Consider the following 13,992-nt stretch of genomic DNA (forward strand, 5'->3'; position numbering starts at 1 on the left):
GCTGAGCTCCCTGATGGCTCAGCTGGTTGGAGCGCATCCTCTCAACCACAAGGTTGCCGGTTCGACTCCCTCATGGACTGAGTTGCAGTGCCCCTTCAACTAACAACAGCAACTGGACCTAGAGCTGAGCTGTGCCCTCCACAACTAAGATTGAAATTCAACAGCTTGACTTGGAAAAAGACCTGGAAGTACACACTATTCTCCAATAAAGTCCTGTCCCCCTTCCCCAATAAAGAATTAAAAAAAAGAAATCTTAAAAAAAATTGTAGTCTAATAAGTATATTCAGAATGATGATTTAAAGCCATGTATGATGCTAAGTCACAAAAGAAATTTTTGCCAGTACAGTTTACTTGGTGATCAAAGAAATTAGATTAAGACTTGAGAAATGTCTTCAACAAGTTGAAACAGGTTAAATGTTACTCTTTCAATAGCTTAATTAATAAAAATGTTATACTAAATGCTTTATACATTTAAAAGTGAATTCCCAGCTATGACATCTTTATTGAGTCTGCCACTCAGTATTTAAAACTAATTGTTAATATGCTCAATTCCTGAAGACTTGATTTTAATGAACTAAAACAAACTATTAAAAACTAAAACTAATTACTCATTACTTTAAATTTGATATTAACATTTATAACAAAATTATACTAAAATACTATTGCAGATATGCACATATTTTGTAACTTTTTATTGGTTTAAGGTTAAATATTAACATATAAACCTAAATTGGAGATCTAACAGCATGAGTAAGATACACAATTTACATAACCCAAATACTATTAATCAAACATAAAATTTTAAAACATTAGATTTATTTGAATTCCAATAAATAGTATCAGGTTATATTTCTTCTGCTTTTGTTTGTTTTCCCCCCTCAAATTCCAGTCAAAATCCAGTAACTATATTAAAAAGGAACCAGTTATATACTGGAGATTTTTATCTTTCTTAGAACATAGAATTGTGAAGTGTAGTAATCAAACGGATAACCTAATCCACAGAGATAAGAATCTTCAGGTCATGGGGTAAATCTGCTGTCTATTTTATTTCTCTAGCCCTTAATATTTTTCATGACACGATTCCTCTAGGTCAAAGGAAACTCATCCTGAAAAATTTCTGTTCATATTCTTTTTATGAGCTCTCTCAAGATATTTCAATTAGAGAAATGGAAATATTAATTACAAGCTTAAGATTTCAAAGGACAATACAAAATAAGTAACAATTTACTCTAACATCTACAACCAAGCAAGAGGTAACCGGGTTCGTTATCTCAAACTAAATCCTATATCACGTTTCTCTTTACTCCCATTATTTCCTACATGAACTCTAAACAAGGTACCATATATATATATGCATTGGTCTAATGACATGAAATAGCCCAGAGGCCTTGTATACTAGATACTGAATCTAAGATTGATTGGAGGATAATGTGGTTATCAGAAACCACATCTATACATTATCTGTACACTATATGCTGATCAAAAAGCTAATAAATGGTACAGTTACAACTCTTCAAAAGGTCTTTCATTCTCATTAATATATAATGTCCTGAAATGCTAATGGCTGAAAATGGATAGTAAGTAAAATCTGATACCTCTTGGATCCTCAAACTGATTTGAATGACTAAGCATGAATCTAAGTTCTCTTAAAAGAATAAACAATAATATTTTCTACACTTAGAAGCATCACCAGGTGTTTTGGTGTTTTTTTTAAAAAAACAACACATTACAATCTTTCATTCTACTTGTTTTCATTTACTAATATGCAACATAATCATATAAACATAGTACTAAGCAACACTGTATAACCCCTGGACATGTAAATGATAGAATATTCTCTAAGGAAATGGCCATCCCAAAGTATACATGACAAGAAACTTATAAACTAAAACAAACACAAATAATTTTGTTCTAGAGGTAGGCTAAAGGAGGAAAAGGTTTTAAAGTTCTACATTTCTTACTTATTTTTTATAAAGTATTTAACACTTATTCTCCCCACATATTGCTGTAAATTTGCAACTAGTTTTTTTTTGTGTGTGTATGTGTGTGTGTGTGTGTGTGTGATTTTATTTTGTATTTCTACACAATTAAATACAGTTGGCTAAGGATGGGGGAGCAGTATGACCAAGATGATGTTTTTCAAACAAAAATGTCACAGAATGTTAAATTCTTGACTCAATTTCTTAAAAAAAAAAAAAAAAATCAACTGCATCAACTTAGTTCTTATTAAAACAAATATATAGTTCACTTCTTTTACAAACTCAATTAGAATCCTCACTGGGTAAAAAGCTATTTTCTTTCATGGCTTTTTTCTACAGATCAATTCTGAGTCTGGAATACTTGGCATGCCTCCTGACTCATTGTGTGTGATCTTTTTCAGTTTTGTCTAACAAAATTTAAATCTCACATTTTCCTCACATTATTAACAGAGAAAAACATAAAATAATATCATCAAATTATTGTACATACTTTTGGTAGAGACAGTCAGTGCATGCAAGTTGCTCAAGACAAGTTATAAAAAGACTAAATGTGTTCCATTTAGAGTAATTAATGATTAACATGTAAGTCATTCATTTCTTCATAGAAAAGCTAGAAGACAGTTTCCTGGTCCTATTCACACAGATAGGCTCTCCTTCAAGGGCTCTACTGGGACCAAAATATTTCAGGGTAAAAGAGGGAGGCTGTCTCTCTCTCTCTCTCTCTCTCTCTCTCTCTCTCTCTCTCTCTCTCTCTCTCTCTTTCTCTCTCTCTCTCTTTCTCTCTCTCATACACACACACACACACACACACACACACACACACACACACACACGACACTAACATAAAAAAAGCCCAAACTGAAGCCAGCACCGCACAACGCAGATTATAGTACAGATGCAGATGAGACCAATCAGGCAGCAGAAACCAACAAGCTCCCAGAGAAGGCACTGTAGAAGGCCCTTTCTCCTTCCCAACTGCTAACATAAAGGTATATAATCCCGCACCTCTAAATATCCAAGAGAGATATTGTGATGCCACATTGTGAAGATGTTAGACAAAATCTTCACAAAGTGTGAGTGTGCACTGCCTTCCAAGACACAGAATTTAGTATTAATACATCATCCTTTGAGCACAGAACGTCCCCCCCACCAATCATCTTCAAATCATGGGACTAACATTTGCTAAATGCTATTCTAAGGGTAAGTTAATAAATTTTGAAAATAACTAAGTCCATGTATAACTAAATTCAGATAGCATGAATTGTCTTATTATATTTATCGTCTTCGGTATCAAACATCCTTTGTAGGCCCATTCCCGGCGCTCTATCCTAAGTATAACTTAGCCTGATACTGACTGCAGGGTTGACAGAATCCTACCACTGAATACTGTTGCATTTGCTCTGAATTAACTTTCATGTAAGGTGACAATTAGAGAACTGAGACACTTTGGAGTCTAAAGTGCAGATTGTGTAAACTGTTTTATGCCTTATTTACCAATGAATGTGTACTAAACGTAACATGTAGATATAAGCTTCAGTATGGAAATGTTATTCACATTAATACACTGGAATACTAGAAAATGTTAAGCTTCAAATTAATATGGAATACATAATAGGATTTATGTGAACTTTAGAAATACTTATACTACAAGCTATTAGGTATGCATTAATGAATGCATACTATTATAGTAAATGTAAAAAAAAAAAAACAAACAAACAACAACAAAAAACACATGTGAATGATACATAACCATGTCAGACTACAGGACAGGCTTCAGAGGAAGGAAATGAGAAAGGATAGAGGTGAACTTTAGTTGTATTACAGGGATGTGGATGTTTTAAAAGAGATATCTTAGGCCAAATGTTAATGTCTATTAAAACTGGTACATGGTGTTTACTGTAAAACTTTCTGTACAAGTCTGTATGTTTCAAATATGTTATAATTTAATATGCAATTGCTTGGAATTAAAAAAAAAATCAGTTTCTTATATTCTTATAGCTTGAGTAGCCTGATTCAATTTTCCTCACCAGACATTTAAGGGAAAATAAAAGCACACTTTGATTGGTTCTATCTTTTGGTTTGAATGTGTTCAGTGTCATGTTGGAAACACACGGCTGAGGAAAGAACAAAGCTGCTGTCACTGTATGAAGCTCAAGTTCCTCTCACAAGTCCTACCATGTTTCCCCGAAAACAAGACCTAGCCAGGGCATCAGTTCTAACGCATCTTTTGGAGCAAAAATTAATATAAAACCTGGTCTTATTTTAAGACTGGGTATAATATAATTTAATAATATAATATAATATAATATAATATAATATAATATAATAATAGTTGGTCTTATATTAACTTTTGCTCCAAAGATGCATTAGAGCTGATGATCCGGCTAGGTCTTATTTTCAGGGAAACACGGTAGCTAGTGTGATTATAGTTCACACATTCATTGAACATAATTAGCCAAGCAGCAGGTTATACACCAAGACTCTCTTTGATGATACAGAATTCTAGATAAGGTGAAGGGATGTAGTAAAAGGAATCAGGAAAGGTGACCACCGGGAGGAGTGAAGTGGCAAAACAAACAGTGGATTCTAGAAAGCTGGGGAATGAGTGCAGAGTTGACCCAGAAAGGCCAACTGATGGAAAGGATGTTTCACTGGGATCTGGGAACCGAGAGTCTAAGCTAGTATATACCATAATAACTACATATTATTTTACATGTCAAATTGTGGAAGAGTTTCAACTCTGATTACAAAGCGGAGGAATAAATCTAGTACAGATCTGTCAAATCCCTAAATCTGCATTTCATTCCTAAAATGGAAATTACAGGGAGAAGATGAATAAAGTTTGAAATTGAGATTCTGAATTAAAATCCTACAGTTGCTACAATCAAAGTATTCTACTTATTTTGTTCAGGCATTCAAACGTGTCATTTACCCAATGTTGTGATAAATAGTGAAACAGCCTTCCAAGAGTAGGCAACATCAATAGTATAATAAAAGTGTGTATATTTATGTCTTATTTTTCTTCAGGCACAGAATGAAGCATAAACACTTTCAGGTAAAAAGTAATTTTATAATAACAATTAACAACTCACAAAATGAAGTCGCAACTATCTTGCCACAACTGTGAAGGTAGCATAGATTTAAATCTTTACTTACACAGAAATTTCACTGCCCCTAGTGAAATTTTATGGTGGGGTTAAGACAAAATGGTTGACATTTCTTCCTTTTCCCCCTTTCTGTTTGTATATATATGTGTGTTTGTACACTGGACTGGAACTTATAACAATCACTGTGGCTAGGAGAATTCTATATAATTTTATAATGCAAAGTATTGAAATATTTTTCTCTTTATATACACAGAATGAGGTTGATTCATGCTATGTTCACAAAGCAGATATTTGTTGTCAAATAACTCTGAATTCAAATAGAAGTTTCACCACTTGGCACTTGGGGCAACTTATATAATCTCCTTGGGCCTCATTTTCCTCATTTATAAAAAAGGGGAAAAAAGAGATTAAATGTAAAACCTTTAACACAGTTCCTGGCCCACATGGTAAACATGAAATAATTATTAGGCATTATTGTTATGTTGATTGGTAATTATCAGTTTGAACAATATACCAAAAAGCAATTAAATCACATCAAAGTGAGGAGGAAGAAGGACACAATATAGATATAACATTCTAGTGAAGAAATTTTTCAGATAGCTAATATAAGTCATTATTCCGTTTTGCTTTGGTAAACAAAAATACAAGAGGACAGAACAAACTAGCCAGTAATATAAACTAGTTTGCAAAAGTCACTAATAATTGTTATGTACAAATCAGTAATGAATGTAATTTGAGGCCTTGTGAATTGATTATGAAGACCAATTTCACAAAGTGGTAAAATGTGGTTTTAGGATGCTGAGATAAGCTGTACCAGTTGCATGTTCTGAAGACTCAGTTACATGGAAGACAGTATTACGGGAAAAAAAAAAATCACTTAAAGACACATTATTGCCTGTGATTATACATGCAGATCATAAGTGGTATTCATTATTAATGGAATTTCAAAGAACCTAAACTTGTTTTTATAATTTTCATTTCTTCCGCAAGAGTTAATAAGAACAACGTGGAATCTAGCAAATGTATTTAACATAATTTTGCATGTGAAGCCTGGAAATCTTACCTTTAATTTAGACAAACTCTGTCTTCTCTAATCAATTACTAGATTAAGTTTTTTTGTTTCTCCAACACTGACAATTTTGGTGTATTCAACCACAAAATAGCCACTATCGACGTTTAATAAATGTTGATAAAATAAATTACACATGAAACTACTCTTCACACCTGTCTCACTGTTGACATTTTCAAGATAGGATAAAAGGCATTACACAAAATTAGTACCTTCTCCATTTCGGCAATGTTAATTAAGGAATAATTATTGTAAATAAAACAAATGATTTGAAGTGAAAATGTTAATTTTTCAGAAACAAATTCTAACCTAAATGATTGTTGTCATCTACTAAAACAGAACAAATGCTTTTATTACCTTTTCCTTTTTTTTTAACATGTTTAAGAATGAGCAATAATCATTGAATGAATGGAAAATCATATATATTTAAGCAGAAAAATGAAGTCTATGACAATATGAAAATAGTGTTTCATTATTTCTATTTACTAAATGTTACTATCATGTGCATACTGTAATATAAGAAGATGATATTTTTATCCTACCTTTTTTATCAGTCTTTTCAGAAAAAGTTTTGACTTATGCAATAAGTAATACTTACTCTTCTGCCTTTCCCCTCCATGCTTTTTATAAATTAGCTAACCTGAGGTTATTGACTATGTGAAACTTTCTCAGGTAAGATTTCAGTTTCATCAGAATTGTGTTCAAATTCATTTCACCATGGCCATCTTAGATGATGACACAGACACAATAGGTAAGATCTGCAGCCAAAAAACACTCACCACAGTTGGCTTCATCTGATGCATCTGCGCAGTCTGGATCCTCGTCACAAACCCACAGCTTGGAAATGCAATGCTTGGTAGTTTTACACTGGAAGTAGTCTGGAGAACAGCTGTTTTCAGCTGAAGGGGAAAATATCTATTAAAATGTAGCTTTGGACAAGGACGTTTTACTGAAAGGCAATTAGAAAAACAAATGATTGAGATAGTTGAAAATGTATCTGATTTAAATTAATAAAGCTCTGAAGGTGAGGAGTTGTAACTTTGAATTATCTATAATGTATTCCTAATATCCTTTCCAGTAGAAATAAATAAAACATATTTCTCCAGTGATGCAATTAATAAAAATCAGAGTTTTAAATCAACCCCACCTCAATTAGATATTTTTAATCTAATTTGAAAACTAAACAATTCAGGACTTTTCAAAATAATTTTTTCCAGATAAATAAATTTAAAAATGTATGTATATGCATTGCTATAAATGGAGAAAAAAAAAAGACAGAAATTGGAAGTGATCAGTGAATGAAGAAATTAAAAGCATAATTTATTAAAATCTCTAGTTATTTTGAGTCTTTGAGGGAAGAGGTGAACATCTGACTCAGACTGTAAACTGCATCACAAATCCTCGTCAGTTTAATGGATCAACTTCTGGAATGGCTAACCATAAAGTACTAGTACTGACTATTCTGAATGCATCATCTTAATCAAATTGCTGGGTGACTGCACATTATTTACTGATAAAAGTTTTAGGGGAATAAAATAAAACTTCAGCAAGACAGAAATGTTGACAGCAGTTCTGTTGAAATCCTGAAAGTTGACAGGTGCTCAATCATTTGGATCCTGTGTGTGCATGTGTGTGTGTGTGTGTATGTGTGTATGCGTGCCTGCCCATGTGCATGTGAGTTTATGATGTAAACTGTCTCGCCTTCCACTTAATGTAATTTAATTTTTGGTGGGAGTTCGAAATAAGAGGTGAACAAAATGGAAAACATTTTACTTTGTTTTTAGAAGTGGCTTGTTAAGGTACATTAAGTAGGGTATTATTCACAGTTTTTAACAAGTAACTTTGTTATGCTAATTTTCTCATCATAACTTTCAATGGATTTTATGAGAAAAAAGCAATCTCTAATTAAAATAGAGTTGATTTTAAGTAACTAATTAATAAATAGAAGAAAATTACCTGCCGCTACTTAATATGGGGAAAAACATCAATTTATGAAAAAACAAAACAAAATAGAACAAAAACACCATAATCACCAGTAATATTGTTTTTGCTTCTTCCTTTAGTGATGATATGGATTAATGAATGGTGTTTCATGCTTGCGATAATCTCCAGGTGGTTTTTGAAGCAAACATCACCCATATTTTGAAGTTCTCAATATTCTTTATATGGAGATTCTTGAATAATTCACCCCAATAGATAATCATTTGGAATTATTTGCATATAATCGCTGTGATATTTTTCTATACTGTGTGAATTATGGTGCACAATAATAATTTTTAGGCCAATTTCAGTTGGGAGTCAGTAGTAAGACAACATGTTTAGGTGACTTACGACAGTCCCTTTCATCTTCTTCATCCCCACAGTCATCTTGTCCATTACATCTGAGGTTTACTGGGATACATTTCTGGTTCTTGGTACACTTGAACTGACCTGAGAGGCAGACATGTGTATCTAAAAGATAAAAAACAGGGGGGAAAATTGTGGTCAAACCCATGTCTGAATTGAAATCAGTGAGGACATAATCAGTTAAGAATGAAATTTATGTTTTTAGTTAAGAATTTAACCACCTACCACAGTTGAGTTCATCAGAATTGTCTCCACAATCATTTTCTCCGTCACAGATGAACGCAGGCAGAGCACAGAGCCCTGTTCCACACTGAAATCGGCCTGGCTGACATTTAAATTCGGCTACGGAGAAAACATATAGGTATTGTGGAATGATAATCTTAGCTCATGACTTGCTAAACAGAGCTTTTCTGATATTCAAAATACTTATAATAGCATTATATTAAACATATCCTAGAGCACAATAGGAACATCTAGAATCTAGACAGCTATTAGGTTCTGATGTACAACTAAGCTAGGAGCAACTCAGAGGCCTCAAGATTACATTTCACAAACTAAAAGAACACAATTAAAAACATATAAATATAATATATATGTATATATATATATATATACATATATATTTAAAAACATATAAATGTCTGCTCACTTCAAAGAACTGGTATTGAGAGATTAAATGGCAAAAAATAATATACTGTAATTAAAATAAGTTATTCCAATATCATTAAAAATTGTTTGTCTTTGATCACATTGCCTGTCATGTGTAAGAGTGGAACATCTACCTTCAATACATATATCCCAAATCTACTTACAGGAAATGCTTCTTGTAAGTGTCACATTTTAAATCAGATTTAATGATATTCATTTCTATAATTCTATTCATATTTCATATGTATAAAGAAAATACCTTGTAGCAGTAAAGACTTCTACATATCATAGATATTTTATTATAGTAAATACCAGCTGATAATGCATTTTATTTGCTATATTTCAATTTACATAAGGAATAATAATAATAATAATAATAATAATAATAATAATAATAAAAAAAATAAAAGTAGGATCTACTGAGTATATACTAATTATCAGGCACTGGGTTAGGCTCTTTCACAAACAGTTACGTCCTTTTATATATAGTTACTAATTGAATCTCGTTATAACCTTTTTATCTCAGAATCACCATAACCATTTTTTAAGAGAGGAATTAAGTCCATGGATTTACAAATTTCAAGTGCCAGACTTAAAATTTAAATCCAGATCTGACGCTGTAGTCTTCTCACAAACTATGTTACTTGTAATTAAAAGACTAATCTTTTGACTGACGATCCTAATGTATGTTACTAATCACTGACTTTGAGATTAATAATGACTAATAATGATAAGTAAAATCAGTCAATCAAAGTTAATTAATTATATTTTAAACTTTCTTTGGAAAATAAATTATACTTTATAATTGCAATATTAAACATTTCCTTAACATTAAAAAACAACTTTTAATACATGCTTGATTTCCATTGAAGTGAGTTAAAAAATACTGAAAGTAACTTACCATCAATTTATAAAATTTATTAATCACTTTAAAATTTTAATATTTTCTATACTTAATTTTCTCTTGCTGTCAACATGTGCAATTCCTGTACTTTTTATGTTCCATATGCAATTTCCTGTAATATTCCTTTGCTACCTAAATGACCGTCCTATAAGAATGAGGGAAATGCATCCTTTAATGCCTATAAAATAACTGGGGAGCCTATCCGACCTTTAAATGTGTTCCTAGAGTGATCCTTGGTAAAATAGAATGCCATAGGAAATATAATTTTAAACTTATGATGCCAGAGAATTCTTGATGCATGACTCATATATATTTATGCAAAAACATTATGCAAGTTTGCAAGTATGTGAAGTTGGGATCAAGCTTTCCTGCCTTAAGGTGCAATTATAGGTATTGTCAAACAGCTCTTAGTAACTGCAAATATTGATGATGCAGCTACTCAGAAATGGATAATAAACCCTTCACAGACTCATGTAAATCATTTTCCACCTCACTATGACTGTCAAAATAGTTATACCTCTGAACATCTGTGCCAAGATGTTCAACACTATTAACCCATCAACTCCAAGTAAGAGATAATTTATTAAAAGAACACAGAGAAAAACTTCAATTAAGATGGCAGAGTAGGTAAACACTGCGCTTACCTCTTCTCACAGCCAACTCAGAATAACAACTAAACTACAGAACAGCCATCATTGAGAATCGTCAGAAGTCTAGCTGAACAGAGGTTCTATAACGAGGATATACAGAAGTAGCCATGTCAAGACTAGTAGGAAGAGCAGAGACACAGAACAGGCTGGTCCCATACCCACATGTGGCAGTTAAACATTGAGAGGGATATCTCGGCTGCAGAGGTCCCTCCTGAGCAGCGAGGTTTCCCAGTCCCACAGCAGGCTCCCCAGCCTAGGATTCCAGTATCAGGAACAGTAGTCCCCACAGCTTCTGGCTGTGAAAACCAGTGGAGATTGTGGATGAGTGAGATGAGGGGGCTGCCGTCCCAGGTACTCCTCTTAAAAGGAATGTACATGGACTTACTCCCTGATGGACTCACTTGCTCTGAGCTCCAGCACTGGGGCAGCCGCTTGAAAGGAACTGCTTGAAAGGGGGTGGTGGTGATGGTGGACAGAACTGTCTGGTTTCAGAATGAGTGCTAGAGGAGTAGTTTTCTTCCAGACAGAAATGCTGGCAGAATTCATTGTTGTTGTTTTTTTGTTTTTTTGGTGTTGTTCTTGAGCCGTCACCCCACTTAGCAAGCAGATGCTAGTAGTCACCATATCTGAGTTTCCATCAACCTGGACACACCATTTGCCCCATCCTGGTGATTTCTTGAGACCCTATCCCACCAAACTGTGTGCCCACCCAAGACACTTTCAGTGTCTTTTCTATACAAATGACCTGTCCTGGCTCATTGTTTAGAATGTCGTAAAATCTCTCAAAAGTTCACAAACCCCAAATAAGCAGCATTTCATCTCAGAACATCCTTTACCTCTTGCTAAGCAGCACTAAGACCTGCAATAAAGGGAGCCAGCCTTGGTTGACAGCTTACACACTCCCAGGCACCTCCAAGACCAGCAAAAGTGATAAACAATTGCAGATCACTTTGTAGCTCATATCAAGTGGCCCTGGACAGGGTATGGGCAGTAGCTGATCTGGGCCTGCAAGAGCCCCTCCCAAGAGGACCTAAAACCAACACACCCGGTGGCCATCTTCCAACCACACTAGAGCACCTCCACCCAACCACCTCCACAAATGACACATCCAGAGGGAAGTCTCGTCAGGCACCAGAGCCCCACTGAAATGAATCCTGCTTCATAGAGTGAGCACATACACAAAAGCTCCTCCACTATAGTCCAGACAGTCCTCACAACAAATCATCCTGAGGGTCAACCCCTCCTATTGATGTGCAAACAGCAACCAAGGCTCAACTATAACAGGAGGGCTCACACAACCCCCACAAGGGGCACACTTGAATCATTCAGCTCAGGTGGACAGGGAGACCGCCACTGGTCCCTAAAGGGCACCTACCACATAAGGCCACTCTAATAAGATTGGGAGACACAGCAGCCCTAATACATAGAAACAAACACAGGGAGGCAGCCAAAATGGGGAGACAAAGAAATATGTCCCAAATGAAAAAACAAAACAAACCTCCAGAACAAAGACACAAAATGGAGACAAGCAATCTATCAGATTCAGAGTTCAAAACACTGGTTATAAGGACGCTCAATGATTTCAGGGAAAACTTCAACAAAGATATAAGATATAAAAAAATGAAGATAGAGAACATAAAAAAAAAGTCAGTTATGAACAATTCAATAACTGAAATAAATAATACATTGGAGGGAGTCAACGGTAGATTAGATGAAGCGATAATTGAATCAACAATTTGTAATATAAGGTATTAAACATCCAATCAAAACAGCAAAAATAAAATAATAATAATAATTTTAAAAATACAGTTTAAGAGGCCTCTTGAAAGCATACCAACATTCTCATCATAGGGGTACCAGAAGTAGGGAGAGAGAAAGGGATTGAAAATCTATTTGAAGAAATAATGAAGAAAAACTTTCCTAACCTGATAGAAGCCTAAGAAATGCAGAGCATCCCAAATAAGATAAACTCAAAGAGGTCCACACCAAGTTATATCATAATTAAAATGCCAAAGGTTAAGGACAAAGAGAAAAATCTTAAAAGCAGAAAGATAAAAGCAGTTAGTTAGTTACAAGGGAGCTCCCATAAGACGGGCAGCTGATTTCTCAACAGGAACTTTGCAGTTCAGAAGGGATTGGCACAAAATATTCGAAGTGATGAAAAGCAAGGACTACAACCAAGATTACTCTACCCAGCAAAGCTATCATTTAGTCTAGAAAGACAGAAAAATATCTTCCCAGACAAGAAAAAGCTAGCGGAGTTCATCACCACCAAACCAGTATTACAAGGAATCTTAGAGGGACTTCATTAAGACTAGGAAAAAAAAAAAAAAAGGAAAATATGAATAATAACATGGCAATAACTACATATCTATTGACAATTACTTTAAAGGTAAATAGATTAAATGCTCTAATCAAATACATAGGGTGGCTGAATGGATAAGAAAACAAGAACTTTTCATATGGTCCTTATGGATGGATGGATAAACAAGAGGTGATACATACCGTGTTTCCCCGAAAATAAGACCTAGCTGGATCATCAGCTCTAATGCTTCTTTTGGAGCAAAATTTAATATAAGACCCGGTCTTATTTTAATATAATATAAGACCTGGTATAATATAATATAATATAATATAATATAATATAATATAATATAATATAATATATAACATTATATAACATAATATAACATAATATAATATAATAAACATAACATAATAATCTAATCTAATATAATATAATATAATATAATACTATGTGTAATATAATATAATACCGGGTCATATATTAATTTTTGCTCTAAAAGATGTATTAGAGCTGATGGTCCAGCTAGGTCTTATTTTGGGGGAAGCATGATATATACATTGGAATATTACTCAGCCATAGAAAAGAATGGAATCTTGCCATTTGCAACAACATGAGTGGATCTGAAGGATATTTTGCTGAGTGAGGTAAGTCAGACAGAGAAAGAAAATGCCACATGATGTCAGTTATACGTGGACTCTAAAGAACAAAATAAATGAACAAAGAAAACAGAAACAAACTCATAGATACTGAAAACAGTTTGATGGTTACCAGATGGGAGGATGGGTGAAAATGGGGAAGGGCTTAAGAAGTGCAAATTGGTAGTTACAAAGTAGTCATATAACAGGGTATAGCACGAGGACCATAGTCATACTATTTATGACTATGCATGGTGTCAGACGGGTACTAGATTTATTTGGGGGTGATCACTTCATAAGTTATATAAATATCTAATCTCTATTTGCATATCTGAAACTAACAAAA

The 13,992-nt window shown here is 33.8% G+C and overlaps 1 protein-coding gene across 4 annotated transcripts in view; it reads right to left on the reverse strand.

Moving 5' to 3' along the window:
• The window catches only part of LRP1B (LDL receptor related protein 1B), a 1,805,568-nt gene that overhangs the window by 177,663 nt on the left and 1,613,913 nt on the right, over positions 1-13,992 (reverse strand). For all 4 annotated transcript variants that reach the window (XR_012497488.2, XM_074335779.2, XM_074335774.2 and 1 more), the window contains exons 64-66: positions 8,727-8,843; positions 8,487-8,606; positions 6,935-7,054 (exon numbers count right to left, since the gene is read on the reverse strand). Coding sequence is in view for 3 of the 4 variants with exons in the window: in XM_074335779.2 (XP_074191880.2) it covers positions 6,935-7,054; positions 8,487-8,606; positions 8,727-8,843 (357 nt within the window). In the remaining variant the exon portion in view is untranslated. The remainder of the gene's footprint in view (positions 1-6,934; positions 7,055-8,486; positions 8,607-8,726; positions 8,844-13,992) is intronic.

The sequence above is a fragment of the Rhinolophus sinicus genome, chromosome 17, assembly GCF_057876585.1.
Source record: "Rhinolophus sinicus isolate RSI-liver-muscle chromosome 17, RSI-T2T, whole genome shotgun sequence".
NCBI lineage: Eukaryota > Metazoa > Chordata > Mammalia > Chiroptera > Rhinolophidae > Rhinolophus > Rhinolophus sinicus.